The sequence below is a fragment of the Ochotona curzoniae genome, unplaced genomic scaffold, assembly GCF_017591425.1.
Source record: "Ochotona curzoniae isolate NIBS_2020 unplaced genomic scaffold, NIBS_Ocur_1.0 scaffold_3223, whole genome shotgun sequence".
In the NCBI taxonomy this organism is placed as follows: Eukaryota; Metazoa; Chordata; class Mammalia; order Lagomorpha; family Ochotonidae; genus Ochotona; species Ochotona curzoniae.
This window is the reverse complement of record NW_024467108.1, coordinates 4,828,173-4,846,031: the sequence shown is the minus strand read 5'-3', so window position 1 is coordinate 4,846,031 and position 17,859 is coordinate 4,828,173. Positions and strand designations below refer to the sequence as shown.

General features: G+C 55.5%; 1 protein-coding gene across 3 annotated transcripts in view; it reads left to right on the top strand.

Moving 5' to 3' along the window:
* The window catches only part of ARRB1 (arrestin beta 1), a 68,782-nt gene that overhangs the window by 35,344 nt on the left and 15,579 nt on the right, over positions 1–17,859 (top strand). For all 3 annotated transcript variants that reach the window (XM_040964284.1, XM_040964281.1, XM_040964282.1), the window contains exons 2-7: positions 10,655–10,685; positions 12,099–12,159; positions 14,883–14,927; positions 15,555–15,751; positions 16,673–16,732; positions 17,437–17,504. In XM_040964284.1, coding sequence (XP_040820218.1) covers positions 10,655–10,685; positions 12,099–12,159; positions 14,883–14,927; positions 15,555–15,751; positions 16,673–16,732; positions 17,437–17,504 — 462 coding nt within the window. The remainder of the gene's footprint in view (positions 1–10,654; positions 10,686–12,098; positions 12,160–14,882; positions 14,928–15,554; positions 15,752–16,672; positions 16,733–17,436; positions 17,505–17,859) is intronic.

Genomic DNA, 17,859 nt, shown 5'->3' with positions numbered 1-17,859 from the left:
ACTGTGCAAGGATGCTGTGCGAAGTGGGCAGGTGAAGGAGGGGAGGGCATGTGGTATGTGTTTGGGTCTGGTGTGTGTCCAGAGCCCAGCTGGTGATATACATGCAGCCCCGCCCTGTCCCTCCTTCTCCAACCTCCCTGATTTTGAATGAGGGTTTCATCTTTCCAGGGTGTTTTTCTCTGTCCCCTGCTCCTGAGTGTAGCCACTTTGGGGACAGGGCCTGGGGCCTGTAGCAAGCAAGAACAGTGCCAATTTGGGCATAGTGTAGTTAAAGTCCTCACTTTGCATGCACTGGGATTCCATATGGGCACCAGTTTGTATCCTGATGGCTCTGCTTCCCATCCAGCTCCCTGCTTGTGGCCTGAGAAAACAGTCAAGGATGGCCCAAAGCCTTGGGACCCTGCACCTGAGTGGGAGACCTGGAGGAGGCTCCGGGCTCCTGGCTTCAGATCGGCTCAGTTCTGGCTGTTGAGGCCACTTGGGGAGTGAATCATGGATGGAAGCTCTTCCTCTCTGTCTCTCCTCCTCTCTGTATATCTGACTTTCCAACAGCAACAACAACAAAAGAACAGTGCCAGGCTGAGAAATCTGAGGAAGAAAAGGAGGGGACAGGATGGCAAACAGGGTAGGGGAGTCAGGACCAATGCAGTGCCAACCAATGCAGTCAGGGAAGGCTTCCTGGATGGGGTGATTCCGAGAAGGGCGTGACAAAGGTTAGAAAGGCTGCACTCAGGATAACTGATGCTGAGAACAACAGGGAGTTACTGCAACATGCAGATCCCAGCTGGAAACAGGTGGTTTTCCCCTAGGACTGCAAGGGAGCCGGCAGGTAAGAGGCTCTGCTGTATACAGGTGCTCCTGGAGCCATCTCCTGTATCCCAGGGACCCTTGGGTAAGTGCTCTGTTGTGAGAGTATGGGGCTGACTGCCACCTCTGTCAACCTTAGAGACAGTACAAGACTGGCCCCAGCTCACCCAGGACTCCTGCACGGTCTGCTTGCCTCTGTGTCTGTGCCCCTTCCCCAGCCAGGCCATATCTTCCCACTGCAGCCCTTGGGCAGGTTGGCGATTGTGCACGTGGGACCGGGGGCTCCTCGGGCTCCAGCTTCTAGCCTCTGATTTTCCTAGCACCGGTTCCATGGATTACTCCTTTAAGAAATTTTCCTGTCAGCCCCTGGGGTGCGGGGCTGCCCAGACACTTCCCTCTCCTCTGGTTCTACACCTCTGTTTGTCTTCACAGGTATGATGTAGGCAGGAGGCTCTGAGGACTTGCTGTCTGCATTAGAGCCCGTGGGTACCAAGGGCCCAGGAGCACAGCCTGGCCATACCCTGTCCCCCCAGTGCTTCCCTATGCCCCCAGGCCTGTGTTCTGAGAGCCATGTGGAGGCCCACAGCAGCCATGGCAGGATTTAGAGCAGGGACATGGCCAGAAGCCTGGATGCTCAGCCCTGCCCAGCCCTGGACACAGCAGAGACTCTGTGAGCGGGGACTCTTGTCCTCTGGGCTCTGAAGCAGCTTGCACAGTTACCCCACTGGCTCCCCCAAGGCTTCCTTAAGCTCCCCTACAACATGGACAATGTTTCCAGTCTTGCTAGTTCCTTTACATTCCTGGGTTGTGCCAGGAGTGGGTCAACAGGCAGCGCTGCACAGGATGAGGGCTTGTTAGGTTCTAGCAGAGGGGAACAGTTTGTACACAAGTAACTGCCACCAGGGGTGCACAGCCAGGCCCTCCCAATCTCTTGGCTGCTGCCACCTGCTCCTCACACCTCCCCGGTGGATGTTCTTGCACCCACAGATCTGGGTCAGAATGTAGGGCAGCTGCATCTGAAACTGAACGCCCCCTTGCATGGTGCCCTGTTCCCCAACTGAGCCAAGAAGCAAGAAGTTATCATGGCTCCTGTCGTGTCTAGGGATATGGTCTAAGCCCCTGAGCCTGGCATTCAAGGCCCTTCACAGCTTCTGCCAGCATCCTAACCCAGGGTCCACTGGGGAAGTCTGGGAAATGAATGGACCCTTCTCTTAGCCCAGTCTTCTCTCCCCAGTGCTTTTCCCTGGTACACAGCCCAGCCATACTGGGCTGCTGGCACCCAAGTCCCAAGCACCAATGCCTGCAAGAGTCTCTTGTTGCAGCCCCCTCTCTTGGAGCTTTCTGTGCTGTAGTCCTGGTCCCTGACACAACTCCAGGCAGAACCAGTCCAGCCCGATCCCCGCCTCTCAGGCAGTTTTGTAAATAGATGAAAACTTGGGCTCTAGGATCCAGATCTGCCTGCCATTATGACCTCATGCAGGTCCCTCATTGCCCTCTCTTGGCCTCCGATTTCTCATTTGTGAAATAGGATGGCAGTGGTACCCCTGATAGAGTTGCTGATGGAATGAATACGTTTCTATCTGTCATATACTGGGAGTAGCATTTGTTTGTTTTCATTTTTTGCCCCAGCATGAGTTTTCTGACGTCACAGATGGGAATTGTTAACAATGCTCTCTTGATTCCCTGGAAAGGAGCCCACGGTGGTGGCCAGCCTTTCCAGCGTGAGTTGCAGGTGTGGAGTAAGATGCTTGGGCAAGTTCTTTGCGGGTTTCTCTGAAAAAATGAGGAACTTTAGATGGAATAACAACTGAATGGATGTGAAGTTCCTGGCACCCTGCCTGGCTTGTAGAGAGAGCTTCCTCTGGGGGTGGAGGGTGCTTCTGAAAGTTGGTGGAAAAATAGAAGTAAAAGGTGAGTTTATTTGGGGGGGCACAAGTGTTTTTTGAAACCCACACATCGCTGTTTCCATAATACACATTTTCCATGAAGTGTTTGAAGCCCCCTTGCATGCATGGCGCTCAACATTTTTTACACACAATAAACTTGTTTTTCAATTCCATTTTCCACTAACGTTCGCAAGTGCCCTGTATCAGGAGGCACCATTTGTAGGGGGGTTTTGAAATGTGTCTGCACTGAGGTCTCTTGTCAACAGCAGGCTGTGGCTTGATTGTGTGGGTGACCCCAGAACCTGTGGCTGGCCAGGGCTGGGCGTGGGAAGGGAGTTTGGAATGGGCCTTGCTCAGAGGCTTGTTCGGGGTGGATTTGCTGTTGTCCTGGCCCAGCCTGCCCTGGGTGGTGACCCTGCCTTTGAGCCAGTGCCCCTAATGCTGCCTGGATGAGCATCAGCCCTGCTGTCCTTTCACATGCTGGGCCATCCTCACACTTGCCTCATATTTACTCAGCAACATTCAGCCTCTAGGTACGTAATGAGCACCTGCTGGGTCCCAGACACCAGGCTGTACAGTAGGTGAGCTCTCTGCTCTCACAGAAATGAAACAGTGTGTGTCTAGATCACTGCCAAGGTGTGGGGTATGCTGGGAGTGGGGACGTGGGGGAGTCATGGAGGCTTCCAGAACATTGCTCAGCAGACGACACAGCACAGCAGCTCTGTGACAGTGGGCACCACAGGCCTGGGGGCACCTGGTGGGATCCAAGGGGTGTGGACGCTGCAGAAGCAGACACCCGGATGCTACAGTTTAGGATCTGGAACTTGTCTACTTCGCCCACTTTTTTTTTTTTCTGCATGCTCCTTCCTCTATGACTTGAGACATATCCTGTTAGGGAAGTCCCAGAATGTTTTTAAATGAATCAATACTCATTATCCAACCCAAGGAAATGAGAAATGTGAACAAAGTGGTGGCCAAATCCTTTTCCAGCGCTGTTGATTCGTAAGCACATTGGCTTTCAGTCTTCGCAGACAAACGGAGACACAATTTTAGTAATATCTTTAGTATATTAAAATTGTGTGACTGTCACTACTTAACCCAATTCTGAAATATTTTATCATTGCGAACAATCTGCCCAAGCCTCCTGCCTGAGTACCCCCTGACAACTGTTGATCTACTTTCTTTGTGGTTGGGTTCTTAGCAAGTTTTCTGGATTCATCTGCATTGCAACCTGAACAGTGGTTCCTCCTTGTTCCTGGCTGGGTGATATTCCATTGGAGAGAGAGATTGCTCTAGAAGCACATGCAACAGTCTCAGCTGCTGGGTCTTTTGCTCTGTGGCCGTGTTGGAACGCTACACCAACCCTCAGGAACATGTTTCTGTGTGAACGTTGTTTCCAGTTCTGTTGCAGTGAACTTGCTGGGTCATGTGTTCACCTTCAGGTGGGGCAGGTGTTGGGTTCAGCAGCAGCTTGGGATGCCTATCCCCTATACTGGAATGCTGGTTCAAGTCCTGGCTGCTCTGCTTCCAGTCCAGTTTCCCGCTGATGCATCCTGATGGTGATGGTTCAAGTACCTGGGCCTCTGCCATCCACATGGGAGACCTGGATGGAGTTACTGGTTCCTGGTGACAGCTGGCTCAGCCCTGGCTGTTGTGGGCATCAGGGGAGTGAACCAGTGGATAGATGATCTCTCTCTCTCTCTCTCTTTTTCTCTCTCTCTCTTTCTCTCACTCTGTTTCTGCATCACTTCGCCTTTCATATGGGACATTATAAATAAATGCTGAAAAATAAACCTTTTAGAGCAAGATCAGACTGTTTGCCACTGGCCCTACAGTCCCACAGCAGTGGATAAGGGTTGCCTTGTCTCCACATTTGTCAGTATTTGTTCTTGTCCGTGTTTATTGTAACCATCTTGGTGGGTATGAAGTTTATCTTGGTACTTTAAAAAAATATTTCTTTTTATTGGAAAGTCAGAGGGAAGGAGAGACAGAGAGAAAGAGCTTCCATCTGCTGGTTCACTCCCCCCCAAGTAGCCACAACGGCTAGAGCTGAGCCAATCTGGAGCCCGGAGCCATGAACTTCTTCCAGGTCTCCCATGTGAGTGCAGGGTCCCAAGGCCTTGGGTGTTCGCCACTGCTTTCCCAGTCACAAGCAGGGTGTTGGAAGGGAAGTAGAGCAGCCAGGACATGAACCGTTGCCCACATGGGATCCTGGCACAGGCAAGGGGAGGACTTTAGCCACTAGGCTATCATGCTGGGCCCTGTCTTGGTACTTTTTATGTGCATTCTCTGTTGAGCATCCTTTCAGGTCTCATCTGCTGTTTGTATGTGTCTTTCTTTCTTGGAGAATTGACATTCAGACAGACCCATTGCTCATTTCTGGTTTTGTTTCCATGTCTTTCTTTCTTTCTTTCTTTTTTTTTTTTAAATATTTATATTATTTTCTTTGTAAAGTCAAATATACAGAGAGGTGGAGAGATAGAGAGGAAGATCTTCCATCCGATGATTCAGTCCCCAAGTGAGCGCAACAGCCTATGCTGTGCCGATCCGAAGCCAGGATCCAGGAACCTGTTCCAGGTCTCCCACATGGGAGTAGGGTCCCAAGGCTTTGGGCCGTCCTGGACTGCTTTCCCAGGCCACAGGCAGGGAGCTGGATGGGAAGTGGAGCTGCCGGGATTAGAACTGGCGCCCATATGGGATTCCGGGTGTGCAAGGCGAGGACTTTAGCCACTAGGCCACCATCCCGGCCCTGTATGTATTTCTTTTCAAACATTTCTTAGTGTATATGAGAGGAGGCAGAGAGAAAGAGAGAGCTGCTTCACTCCTCCAGTGCCCACAGCCGCCAGGGCTGGGCCAGGCAGCAGCCAGGAACCAGGAAGTCGTCTAGATCTCCTGTGTGAGTGGTGTGGACTTGGTTACTTAAGCCATCACTACCGTCTCCCACGTGCTACATTAGCAGGGAGGGTCATGATGAGCGAGACATGTTCTAGAACAGATTTTAACATCTTTGAATTTTCAGCCTGAAGTTCATTCTGCTTTGTAACCTAGCACACACACATTCACGGCAACTGAACTGTCTCTGCATGCTACTCCTGTTTTGTATCAGCTAAGAGAGCCGGGCTGCTGCAGTAACAAGCAAATCCCAGTGGTACAAGAGCTCCTTTTCTGCCTCAGACGTGACACCTGTCAGTCAGAGGATATGTCCCCATCCAGATCATTGCTGGCCCAGTGACAGCAAAGAGGGTGTCAGCGGGCAAACACATCACAAAGATGTCTGCTTCCTAATCCTGGAGCCTGGAACTATGTTCTGTCACAGGGCAAAGGGGAGTGACAGCTGCTGATGGAAACACCCAACTCATCTTAATAAAGAGGTTACTCTGTATTCTTCAGAGGGGCCCAGTGTTATTTTATTTATTTTTAATTTAAAAAAGATTATTTATTTGAAAGCCAAAGCGATCGATGAGAGAAAGAGAGAAACCTCACCTCCACCTGCTTACTCAAATGCCTGGAATGGCTTGGGCTGCTGAAGCTGACAGCCAGGAGTGCAGTCCGCGTCTCCTGTGTGGGTGGCAGGAACCCAAGTGGTTGAGCCTTCCTCGTTGACTCTCGGGGTCTGCATTAGCAGGAAGCAGGAGTCAGGTGCTGGGGTCGGCTCACAGGCCCAGGCGCTCCGATGTGGGACAGCAGCGTTTCCACTGCTAGGCTGGATGCTCGCCTCCAAAGGGTCTTTTTTTTTAAATTTTTTTTTTAAAGATTTATTTTTATTATTTTTGTATTGGAAAGGCGGATATACAGAGAGGAGAGACAGAGAGGAAAATCTTCCGTCTGATGATTCACTCCCCAAGTGAGCGCAACGGGCCGATACTATGCCAATCCAAAGCCAGGAGCCTCTTCCAGGTCTCCCACGCGGGTGTAGGGTCCCAAAGCTTTGGGCTGTCCTCGACTGCTTTCCTGGGCCACAGGCAGGGAGTTGGAAGGGAAGCGGGGCTGCCGGGATAGAACCGGCGCCCATATGGGATCCCGGGCGTGCAAGGCGAGGACCTTTAACCACTTGTGCCACCGCGCCGGGCCCTCCAAAGGGTCTTAAACATGGGAGAGTGAGAGCAGCAGTCAAGAGATGTGATGTGGCGGGTGTTATGTTTTAGGATTTTTGGGTTCAGAGGAGGCGACTAGTTAAAGTAGAGAAGACTTTATTTTAGGGAGGACCAAGTGGGAGGGATGAAGAGTGTGAAGAGCCTGCTTGGCCAGAGCACAGGGGATTTGAAACCAGGCTTCCCTCCATGGGAGTGCCAGGCGGAGTCCCTGGGGAGATGCAGAGCACCACAGGGAACCCTGATGAGGTGGGTAGGGGATGTGTGGAACCACTCTTGGGGGGAAGTGTGCAGAGCCTTGCCTTAGCAGTCTGTAATGTCCCCAGGTACAGAGCTTGCCTGAGCAATAAGCATCCCACTCACCTTCAGTTGAACTCTGCATCTGGTTTCATCAGGCCTGGGGCTGGAGGGTTCGTGTTCCAGTAGTACGAGCTGCCTTGTGCTTACTGGTATTGACAGTGCAAGTAGGAGGCTGTGGGGTGGGAAAGTGGGCAGCCTCGAGAAGGTGGAAAGAGTGTCCAAAGGGACCTCTGTGTCTCCCTGGAGTTTCTGAGCTGCCAAGTCTGCGGTCTGTAGCAGCAGCAGCCATAGAGAACTCACAGAGGGCACAGGGATTGTACAGTGGTGTTTATGGCGGTGTTCAGGGCACCTGCCTGGACGTGGCACTTGTCTTCCTGTCTCCTGGGCCTGGGTGAGTCACCCCATGTAGCATTGGATGCTCTTGTGCATCCTACAGAGAGAGAGTCTAGAAGACTGGGGCCATCCAGTGAATGGGCTACACCCCTTTGTAAGGCCTGCCTCTGCTCCCCGTTTTATGTCATTTCAGTAAGAACCAAGGACCTATTCTAAGTCCATGTCCTCATCTGTGACCCCCTCCCCCGGTTTGGAAAACCCCAGCTCTGCAGACCCTCTCCCCAGATTGGGGTGAAGGGAACATGGGCACACCCACCCGGGGCAGAGCTGATTGGCCCTGGCGGGGGACACCTGACCGAGCAAATCCATCCTGTTCCTCCCCTGGGTATTTGAAATTGGGCCACCGGGCCGCCCAGCCGGCGGCGGGTGAGCCATGGGAAGCAGAGCGGTAGACAGAGTGGATGGAGGAGCAGGAAAGCCCTGAGTAAGCAGAGGCAGCTGCCACGCAGAGACCATGGGGCGGCCGCGCAGCCTGGCACTCCAGACCCCAGAAGAGCTGGAGGGAGCCTGCAGCCGGCCACCAGCCTGATGGCGTCCCCGCGCCTGCCGCCAGCCCGCGTGCATCCTGCCTGCGCCTCCTTCCCGTGAGATTTCTGTCTCCTTATCTACCCTCCCGTCTTTGCCTGAGCACCTTTGGTTTTGGAGGGGGGTTGGGGGTTGTCCGCAACTAGCGGGGCCCAGCTGACAGAGGGTCAGAGGGGGCGGGGTCCAGTTGGGGCAGGGGACAATCCCTTGGGCTTGCACTTTGCAGTGGACCGTGTGGGTGTTGTGTTCGTGGTTGTGGGGAGGGGGAGGGTCTCCGGAAACTGGAGGTGCGCCCCTCAGGGCCTCTCTGCTGGTGTGTGGGAGGGGAAGTGGGCAGGATTGTTTCGGTGGGGCGGAGGGTGGGGGCGGCTGGCTGGGTCCTCAGCTTGGAAAGGATGTGGGCAGCAGAAGCCGGCCAACCACAGTGTGCCTTGCAACCCTCAGTGTTCTCATCTGTGGAATGGGGTTACTGTCTGTCAGTGGTGTCCTGGGAAAAGGACTTAGGAGACCTGACTCAGGTCTTCTGGGATTGCGGCAACTGCTGCTGATGGAGGAAGCCATGTCTGGCAGGAGGGGGCTTCTGGCGCTGGTTAAGTTCATGGTGGGACGTTCCAGCTGCCGGCTGGGCTTGCTGCCCCTTGCCTTTCCTTGCCTTTCCCCTTCCCTGTCCTTGTTTTCCCCTCTTTTCTGCTGTTCCCTCTGATGAAAGCACCTGCTTTAGGAGAGCAATAGGACTGGGTCCAAGCCAGCCAGCCCAGCCCCCACAGGCTGTGTGTTCTCAGGTAGGCCATGACACCTGTCTGAGCCATGGGTTATGGCCTGGAACACGGGGCCGTGACGCCTCACTTCAGGATTGTGACTGGCAACTCAGTAAATCCTCACTCCCACTTGCCACCCCCTTCTTGAAGATCGTTCCTGCAGGCCTGGGTTTAATGCCCCGGCCCTCTCAGCAGCCCTTGGAATGGCTTTCCATGACTCAGTTATTCGTGGTCTCAGGCATTAGTGGCCTGGGTTCGCTGGTGGCAGAAGGTGTGGGGTTGGAGCCAGGGCTTCGGGAAGCAGCTGAAGTCTTCAAGGGCTGTGGCATTTCCTCTGTCCCCTCTGCAGGGCTGGTCCCAGCTTGGCAGCAGCTGGTCCAAACCACATGATCTGCAGTCCTTTTTTTTTTTTTTTCTCACTCTGGCAATTATCACACCCCAGCCAACTGTGGCTTCACACTCCAAACACTGATAAATATTTATGAGCAGAAAAGCCTGCAGCTTCTAGGGGCGATGGGGGAGGGATGTGCCAGGCTCTTTGCAGGCCATATTCAGACCCCATCAGTGATCCCTGGGGGCTGCAGAAGTCAGGGAGTGGGGTGGGAGGAGCCAGGCTGGGGGTGGTTCCCCTTGCCTTCCTGGGGGTGTGCCTTTCTGGCTGGTGGGTGCTCTGGACCCCACGTGGATGCCTGCTGGACCTCTCGCTTCTTCTCAGCCTTGTGAGCACCTGCTCCATCTCACTCAGTCTCTCTTTCTCTCCCTTTGTTTTATGAGCTCCGCCCTCATCCTTTTTCTCCCCTCCTCCCTCGCACTCCTCTCCTACCTGGGTCTCTTGTCTTTCCCTTTTCTCCCCTCCCTCCTGACAGCTACTCTGAGAAATTCAGGGGCTAGAGGCTGGTGGACAGGTAAGGGGGTGGGGGGCTCTCAGGCTCCCAGGCCCAGCTCGAGGGGAGGGAAGGGCAGGATGAGCTGCGGATCAGTGAGCGCTTTTCAGAAGGCAGGGACCACGGTTCTGCCTGATTCTGCAGCCTGTGTTCCACAAGGCGGTTGATTGCTTCACTAGGTTTCAATCACCTGTTCAACTAGTACTTACAAGAGCTTGCTAGCTGCCACTAACGCGTTGTTAAGCGTTAGCATGTATTTATTAAACCGCTGGATGTGCCCTTCTGGGTACTTGGGTCAGTGGGTAAGAACCAGGATCCGTGGTCCACGGAGCAGCCAGACTGGCAGTGTAGATGGGTCAGGCAAATGAACACGTGAGTTAGAGAGCAGCGAGTGCTTGTGGAGACAGGAAAAGTGGAACCGGAGAAGCTTGGTGCCCAGCTTGGTGGGCTGGGAAGGAGCACACGGAAGATGCTTGGCCCAGCTGCTCAGCTGCTGGTGAGGAAATGTGAATCTCTTATCAGCCACCACTTTAACTCCTGACTCCAGCCTCCTGCCCAGGCAGACCCTCAGAGGCAGCAGGTGGTACCACTCATGTCGGAGACCCCAGGTTGAATTCTCCCTGTCTGATCCAGCTCTGGCCCAGCTGTGGCCATGGTTGTGGGCATTCGGGGGAGTGAACCATTGTGTTCTGTTTCAGCCTCTTAAATTGAAATTTTCACAAGGCAGCACAGAATCAGATGGTAGGGCTTGACCAGCATCTCCCCAGGGAGAGCATGCCTGTGAGAGCCATCACCTGGTGCAGCGGAGGCAAAGCCGAGAGTGGAGGGGTGGGAGAAGAGTGGGGGCTGTGCAGGAGGGAAGGCAGGCCTGGAGGCTTTCCTTCCTGTGTGCAGAGGGGACTTGACTGCAGGCGGCTTCCTGTAGGTAGCAATCCGAGTGCCTGTGAACCCTGTCCCCCTGTGTCAGGCTAGGGTACACTGACCCTGCCCACATCTCCTTCTCTCCACAGAGTGTTCAAGAAGGCCAGCCCCAACGGAAAGGTGAGTCCCTCCCAGCAGCTATGCCCTCCCAGCCTCCTAGCCCCGTTCCCCACTTCCAAACCTTGCATCTGCTCTGGGAACAGCAGAGTAAGTGGCCTGTTTTCTGAAATGCACCTGTGGGGCAGTAGGGCCGAGGCTGCCCCCGCTGTGGGGAGACACGCGTGCCTAGGAGCCCCCAGTTGGTGGGAAGAGGAGCCCCTGTTCTGGGCTCATGACTACAGGTGGGTGGCAGCTGGTTCTTACCCAGGGTGGTTTGCAGCCTGGCCGCACCTTGGCTCTGTCCCACCTTCTGTGGACAGAGGAGAGAGAGGCATTCCCGCAGCCTTTCTGTGCCAGGCTCCTGGGTACAAGGCTGGGGTGTGCCAAGGTAGGTCAGGCACAGCCGTGCCACTCACAGCCAGGTGGCAAAGGCAGGCACAGACCTCTGACACAAGAATGAGGTGCTGGGGGGGGGAGGATGTCTGGGGATGGCAGGGCTGGCTTTCCCAAGTGGGATGCATGTACAGGCCGGACAAGGTGGAAAAGGAGCATTGTAGGCAGGTACATAGCATCAGAGGGAGTGTCATGGATTCCATGTGGTGGGCAAAGGGCATGGGAGCTGGGGCAGGGGGACTGGGTCCTTGGAGTCCTGTGGCCAGGCAGGGGATGCTGGGTGCCCTAACCTGGGTCAGTGTATTTCCGTGGCTTCCTTTGGTGCAAACCTCAGACATCACCAAGTACCCTTTCCTGCTGTGCCAGAATTCCATCTCTGATTCTCCCAGCAGCCAGCCAGAGTTAGTCTGTGTACCTCTGGGCACCAGAGAGCCAGCGAAAACTTTAGGGCCGACCTCACACTGTCTGTTGGAGGAGGGAGAGCTCCCAGCGCATGTGGGATCTCGTGAGTGGCTGGGTGGTCCTCCAGGCTGCAGGGTAAGGGAGCTGGACCCCCAGACTGAGGAACTGTAGAGGAGCAGGAGTGTTCAGCCTTGAGCTGCTGGGATGCTAGTTCAGATTGGGGTGGGGGTCTTCCATGTGAGCTGGGTGCTAAGCAGAGTCTGTCAACTCCCCGTGGCACCCGCTTCAGAGAGGGTACCTTCTGGGGGTGGCCCCTGCCAGGCTGCACACAGGGCCAGTGCTCAGAGGCTCAGCCTGGTGCCCCTGAACTGCCCTGGCTTCCCTGACCCTTGGTGGAGAGTATGGTGTCCTCATTTGTAAAATGGGAAAGCCGCCTTTGCAGGGCTTTGGGGAGAAGTGCTTTCAGAAGTTGCAAGGATGTGCTATTTGTCAGGGTTGGGGATGGTTAGGATCTAATTTCAGGTTAGGGATGCATTTCTGTGTTCCCCGGAGGCAGCTAGTTCCCAGGGGTTCCCCCAGGGCAGGGGTCTGTGCCCCCTAGGCCTGTGGTTGCTAACACCCTGTGCTTTCCTCCCTCAGCTCACTGTCTATTTGGGCAAGCGTGACTTTGTGGACCACATTGATCTGGTGGACCCCGTGGGTGAGTCCCTGGAGGATGGGGAGGGAGGAGAGGGGTGGACCTCAGGCCTCCAGAGGGGCGGGGGCATGAATTTGGCTTCCTGCTCCAGCTGCTAGCGTCTCTGTTCAAATGAGGACTTGGGGGGCTGGTGCAGGCAGGCGATCTAGGAGCACTTAGCAGCCATAATTTACGTCACCAACAGTGGGGGCAGCTGCAATCATGGTCCTTGCATTACAGATGTGAAAGTCCTAGAGAGGCTTGTGTGATGGGCTTCAGGCAGCAAGCAGAGCAGGACTAAGGATTTGTTTATTTGACAGACTGAGTGACAGAGAGGGTATACTCCCCAAATGCCTGCAACAGCCTGGGTCAGACCAGAGCCAGGAGCCAGGAGCTCTGTCTGGGTCTCACCCATAAGTAGTAGCGGTCCATCAACTCGGGCCATCTCCCACTGCTGTCTCAGTTACATTGACAGGAAGCTGGATTGGAAGTGGAGTGGCAGGGGTCTCAGCCGGCATTCTGATACAAGATGTGGTCATCCCAGATGATGGCTTAACCCTCCCTGATAAATGATGTTTTAAGCAGAGACACAAACAGACCAAAGTGAGGCCCAGGAGGTGATAGGTCAGAGGGCAGGGCCGGAAGCCAGCTCACTTGAGGAATGAGTTTCAGAGAGTGTGCCTTCATTGTCATGTCCCTGAGTTGTGCCCCGGATCAGGGGGCAGCAGGGACATGCAGGGCACCAGAGTTGAGGGGACAGAGCACAGTGGCAGGTTTCAGGTTCTCTGGGGTGACTCATGTGACGTGAGGGTAGACACGTGGGGAGGGGTTCCTATTTCAGAGGGAGTGGGCAGGGCCTGGGAACCCTCAGGCTGGCTTTACCCCTGCCTGGAGTCCTGACTTTGACTGGGGACCATATGGTTCTCATGGGAATTTGGGGAGTGAATGAGCAGGTGGAAGATCTCTCTCTCTGCCTTTCAAGTCAATAAACACATCTTATAGAGGGGCTGGTGCCATGACGTTGTCGGCCAAACCTCCGTCTACAGTGCTAGCATTCCATATGGTCACATGTTTAATTTCTGGCTGCTCCACTTTCCATCCACCTTTCTGCTAATGGCCTGGTAAAACCATGGAGGGTGAGTTGAGTCCTTGGGCTCCTTGCATCCAGGTGGGAGACCTAGAGGAAGCTCCTGGCTCCTGATCAGCTCAGCTCCAGGTGTTGTGGCCATTTGGGGAGTGAACCGATTGGATGGAAGATCTGTCTCCTCTTCTCTAACTTTGGCTTTCAAATATATATACATGAATATATGTATATGTGTGTATGTGTATTTTTTTTAAAAAGAGGGAAGATATCTGGGCATGGTCCTGTCACTTGGAGCTACCAGGATGGGGCTGGGACCAGAGCCCCACAGGTATTCACTTGCAGTCACAGCCTCTGAGGGCAAGATGGGGTAGGTGTGGGGATCAGGGAGACACAGGGGTGGGGAATGCTGGGCAACATGGACTCCCCACTTAGTGCTCCCAGGAGCTCTGGGAGTAGATTTCGCAGGTCACACGCCCTCTGTGGCTGTCCCTAGGCTCAATGCAGAATTCATTTATCAGCAGAACTTGACCTGAACTTGATGGGAGGCTTGGCCTTGGCTGACCTCCGGGTGTGCATGTGGTGGCTCACCCGTGTTCTGAGAACGTTTCATTGGACAAGTTTGTTGTGCAGACACCGACTGCGAGGGCTGGTGTCACAGGTGACTTTGCCTGGTGGGGAATCACATATGTGGCACATTTTTGAGTGAATGCTGGGGTGGCCAGGGGCTGACTCTGCCAAGCACAGTCTGGGATGGATGATCCTTGTTCTGTGTTGCCTCCACGATTCAGAGCTGCCCCATCCCAAAATGTGTGTGGCCCTGGGCCTTCTCAGCCTATGTGATTTTTTTTTTTTGTCTTTTGGAACATTTATTTATTTTTATTTGAAAGGCAGAGTTACAGGGAGAAAATAGGAGATAAGGATTTTTCTGACGGTTCACTCTCCAATTGGCAACAATGGCCGAAGCTAAGCTGTTCCAAAGCCAGGAGTCAGGAGCTTCTTCCAGGTCTTCCACGTGGGAACAGGGGCCCAAGCACTTGAGCTAGGCACATTAGCAGGGAGCTGGGTTGGAAATGGACCGGCTAGGACTTGAACTGGCATCCACATGGGCTATCAGTGCTCTAGGAGGAGGCTTAGCCTGGTGTACCACAGCGTCGTGCAGTTCTTTTCTTTATTAAAGATTTTCTTATTTGGAAGGCTGGATGACAGGGAGCAAGAGAACGAGCTCTTCCATGACTTACTCCCTGAAGGTCTGCAGGGGCCAGGGCTGGGCCAGGCCAGAGCCAGGAGCCAGGAACTCCGTCCAGTTCTCCCACTCAGGAGCCCAAGCACTGAGCTGTCCTGTCTTGCCTCTCTGAGTGCACATCAGCAGGCAGCTGGACCAGAAGCAGAGCTGGCACTCAGTTGCAGGATGTGGGCATCTCAGGTGGTGGCTGAACCTACTGCGCCACAATGCTCACTCTCCCTTCCCCCCCGCCCCCTCTTGTATTTGGCTTCTTCCTAAAAGATGGGAGATGCAGAGGTCTGGTAACCTTTCTGTGCCATTAAGCTGGGGAGAGTAGGCGTGCCATCCTGGGGGCTGGCCTTCTAGGGTTGGGTTTGGATTTAGGCTGACATTTGGGGCTCAGGGCTTGAGGAAAGTCACTCACTCTCTGTCCTCCCCCAGATGGTGTGGTCCTGGTGGATCCCGAGTATCTCAAAGAGAGGAGAGGTAGGCCGTAGCCCCCACTCCTCCTCCCCACGAACCTCCAGCCTGGGATGTCTGGGATATTCTTGCCCGTGCACCTGGGAAGGAGACCAGTTTATCCTGCTGCCTCTCCCTGCCTGCTCGTCCTCCCTGGTGGTCCCGAAGGCTCCAGCCAGGCCCATAGCACGTGTTCAGGCCTCCTGCCCCGGCCCTGCCATGCCAGCGGGGATGGTGCAGAGCAGGAGTTAGGAAGGGAGGAGGCAGGGTTTTGAAGAGTTAGAGGGAAGAAGGGACAAGTTTCTGTGCCTGGCAGATGTCACCTGGCAGCACCTAACATCCCCTGACCTGGCCCCCACTTTTGTGTTTTTCCACCTCTCTCCAGGACAGACTGGCAGGGAGAGAGAGAGAGCTAGTGAGCAGTCCCTGCCTCCTGCCAAGACCCTCCCCACCCACCCACACAGGCTGCCCTTCCAGGCACCCAATCATGGCCTCCTCCGGGGGACATGGCACTGGTCTCCCCCTGTGCATGGGAGTGAGAGGGTGAGGGGGCTGCAGTGAGAGCCGTGGTGGGGTACGGTGGGGTGAGGGTTTTGCTCTGGCTCTCCCAGGCCCCTCCTCATGCCCCCTGCTCCCTTCCCCACCCCCCTGCAGTCTACGTGACTCTCACGTGCGCCTTCCGCTATGGCCGGGAGGACCTGGACGTGCTGGGCCTGACTTTCCGCAAGGACCTGTTCGTGGCCAACGTGCAGTCCTTCCCGCCAGCACCCGAGGACAAGAAGCCCCTGACGCGGCTACAGGAGCGCCTCATCAAGAAGCTGGGCGAGCATGCCTACCCTTTCACCTTCGAGGTCAGGGAACGCCAGCCCCTTTCCCCACCCTACCCCACCCCCGCCCAGGAGCACTAGTCACTTCTAGGACGCTCCCAGGGTGGGCATGTGGGGGCAGGGGGCAGCGGAGCTCATGTCCCCCAGGCGTCCAGCATACTCACACTACCTGTCACACTACCTGAAAAGTGTCCCTTCTCTGCCTGCTGCTGGGTGGTACCCTGATCGCTAGGCTATCCCTCGAGTCCAGGCGCTGGTGGGAAGCAGGCGGCCCCCCGGGATGGCTGCGGAGAAGGAAGAAGTGCAGACTGTATGGTTCGGGGGGTCACACATCAACTCCAACTCCCTGCCCTGACTTCTCCCAACTCTGAGATCTTAGAGTGTTATGCATCTTAGCCGCTAATTCCATGCTGCCAGCTTAGAGCTGAGGGAGAGCTTGCTATGCTGCCCTAACAGGGGTGGGTGGGGGTGGCCAGAAGCCCTTGCTCACCTCTTCTGGTTCACACACCCTGGCTCACTGTGCCCCCTCTGCCCTCCAAGCCCCAGGGATGGTCCAGGCTCCTTACCACCCCTTCCTCCTTGGCATGAGCTTGCCTATGTCCTGCCTCCTCTTGGAGTGACCCAGAGGGCCTTGCAGAGTTGTGGATGGGAACATGTTGGCAGGCCTGCAGGCCAGCAGGTGGACTTCATGACTGCGGTGACAGGGCTGGGCCTTTGGATAAAGCATGTTCAAGAGGGGCCTCTGGCCCTGGCTGAGGCATGAAGGGCCGGGTCTGATGGAGGCGGCACCACCTGGCCCCTGGAGCCTCTAGTTTGATGGAGAGGCACAGCCTGCCCTCAAGGGCCTGGTGTGACGGATGTGTGGGAGTGGCAGGGCTGTGTGACGTGGGTAGAAACAGGGCTACCTCCTGTGATAGTGGCTCATTCTGACTGTCTTTTGAACAGATCCCACCAAACCTGCCATGCTCTGTGACGTTGCAGCCTGGGCCAGAAGACACAGGCAAGGTACACCGGTCACCCCAAGGACAGTCTCTTGGGGTCTGGGATGCACATGTTGCTGGGTCCTGGCTTTCATCCCTAGCTGGTGCCTGACCTGTGGGAACCACCCACCTTGTGGGAACTTCCTCAGGACTGAGCAGGCCGATTCCGCCTCGGACAAGCACAAAGCCACAGATGGCGGTCAGCCTCCCTTGCTGGCTCACCCGGGCCCCCTCTGCCTGACGACAGGACTAGAATGCTCTGAGCACCTATAGTTGGCCTCGCCCACCCCTCCAAGCAGCTGTGTACTGTGGCATGATTGCTGTTGTCCCCCAGATGGGGACAAGGCTCAGGGGAGGGGCATGGCAGCACGAGGACCCCTGGCCCTGGACTGTGGAGAGAATAGGATGTGCCTCCTCCTGTGGTTAGAGAGCTGGCTGTCAGCAGACCGGCAGCACCTGCGAAGGCTTTACCTTCTGTAGGTCCATCTCGAAAGAGCAGAGTGCTGCCAGGGGGCTCGGGGTGCCCAGTGCTATGGCGGGGGTGGGAGGTGGGCAGGCAGTGAAGGCCGCTGTGGAGGGAGGCCATGCAGTCTGGCTGGCCGGGCTGATTGTCAGGGTCAGACCCCGAGCAGCAGCAGCGGAATTGAATGGTGGGAGGTGAGGTCTGGACAGCGGGCAGACACCTGCCATTCCATGGCCCTGTGGTCAGTGCCCCCTGCCCTGTAACAGGCCTGCGGGGTGGACTACGAAGTCAAGGCCTTCTGCGCTGAGAACCTGGAGGAGAAGATCCACAAGCGGTGAGGAGGCCAACGGTGCCGGGATGGGCGGGGTGCGCTTGGCCAGCCGGGGGAAGGAGAAGGCAGACGAGGGGCAGGGCCTGAAAAGGAGATCAGCCACAATACCAGGAAAGGCGGGAGGAGCAGGACATTCCTGCCTCTGGACCTCAGAGAAGGGCACGTGGAAGGCTGACAGGTCATGCACCAAGGACTTCCTGGGGGAGGTGGCCCCAGCAGCTCCTCCTTGGCACTACTGCACTGGCTTCCTGCCTCAGCTCTTGTCCCCTCCAGGCGGCTTGTTCTGACTGCAGGATGTAGAGGCCGTGGGCAGGACCCGAGGGCTAGGGCTAGGGCTGAGGCCCAAAGCAAGGAGCCA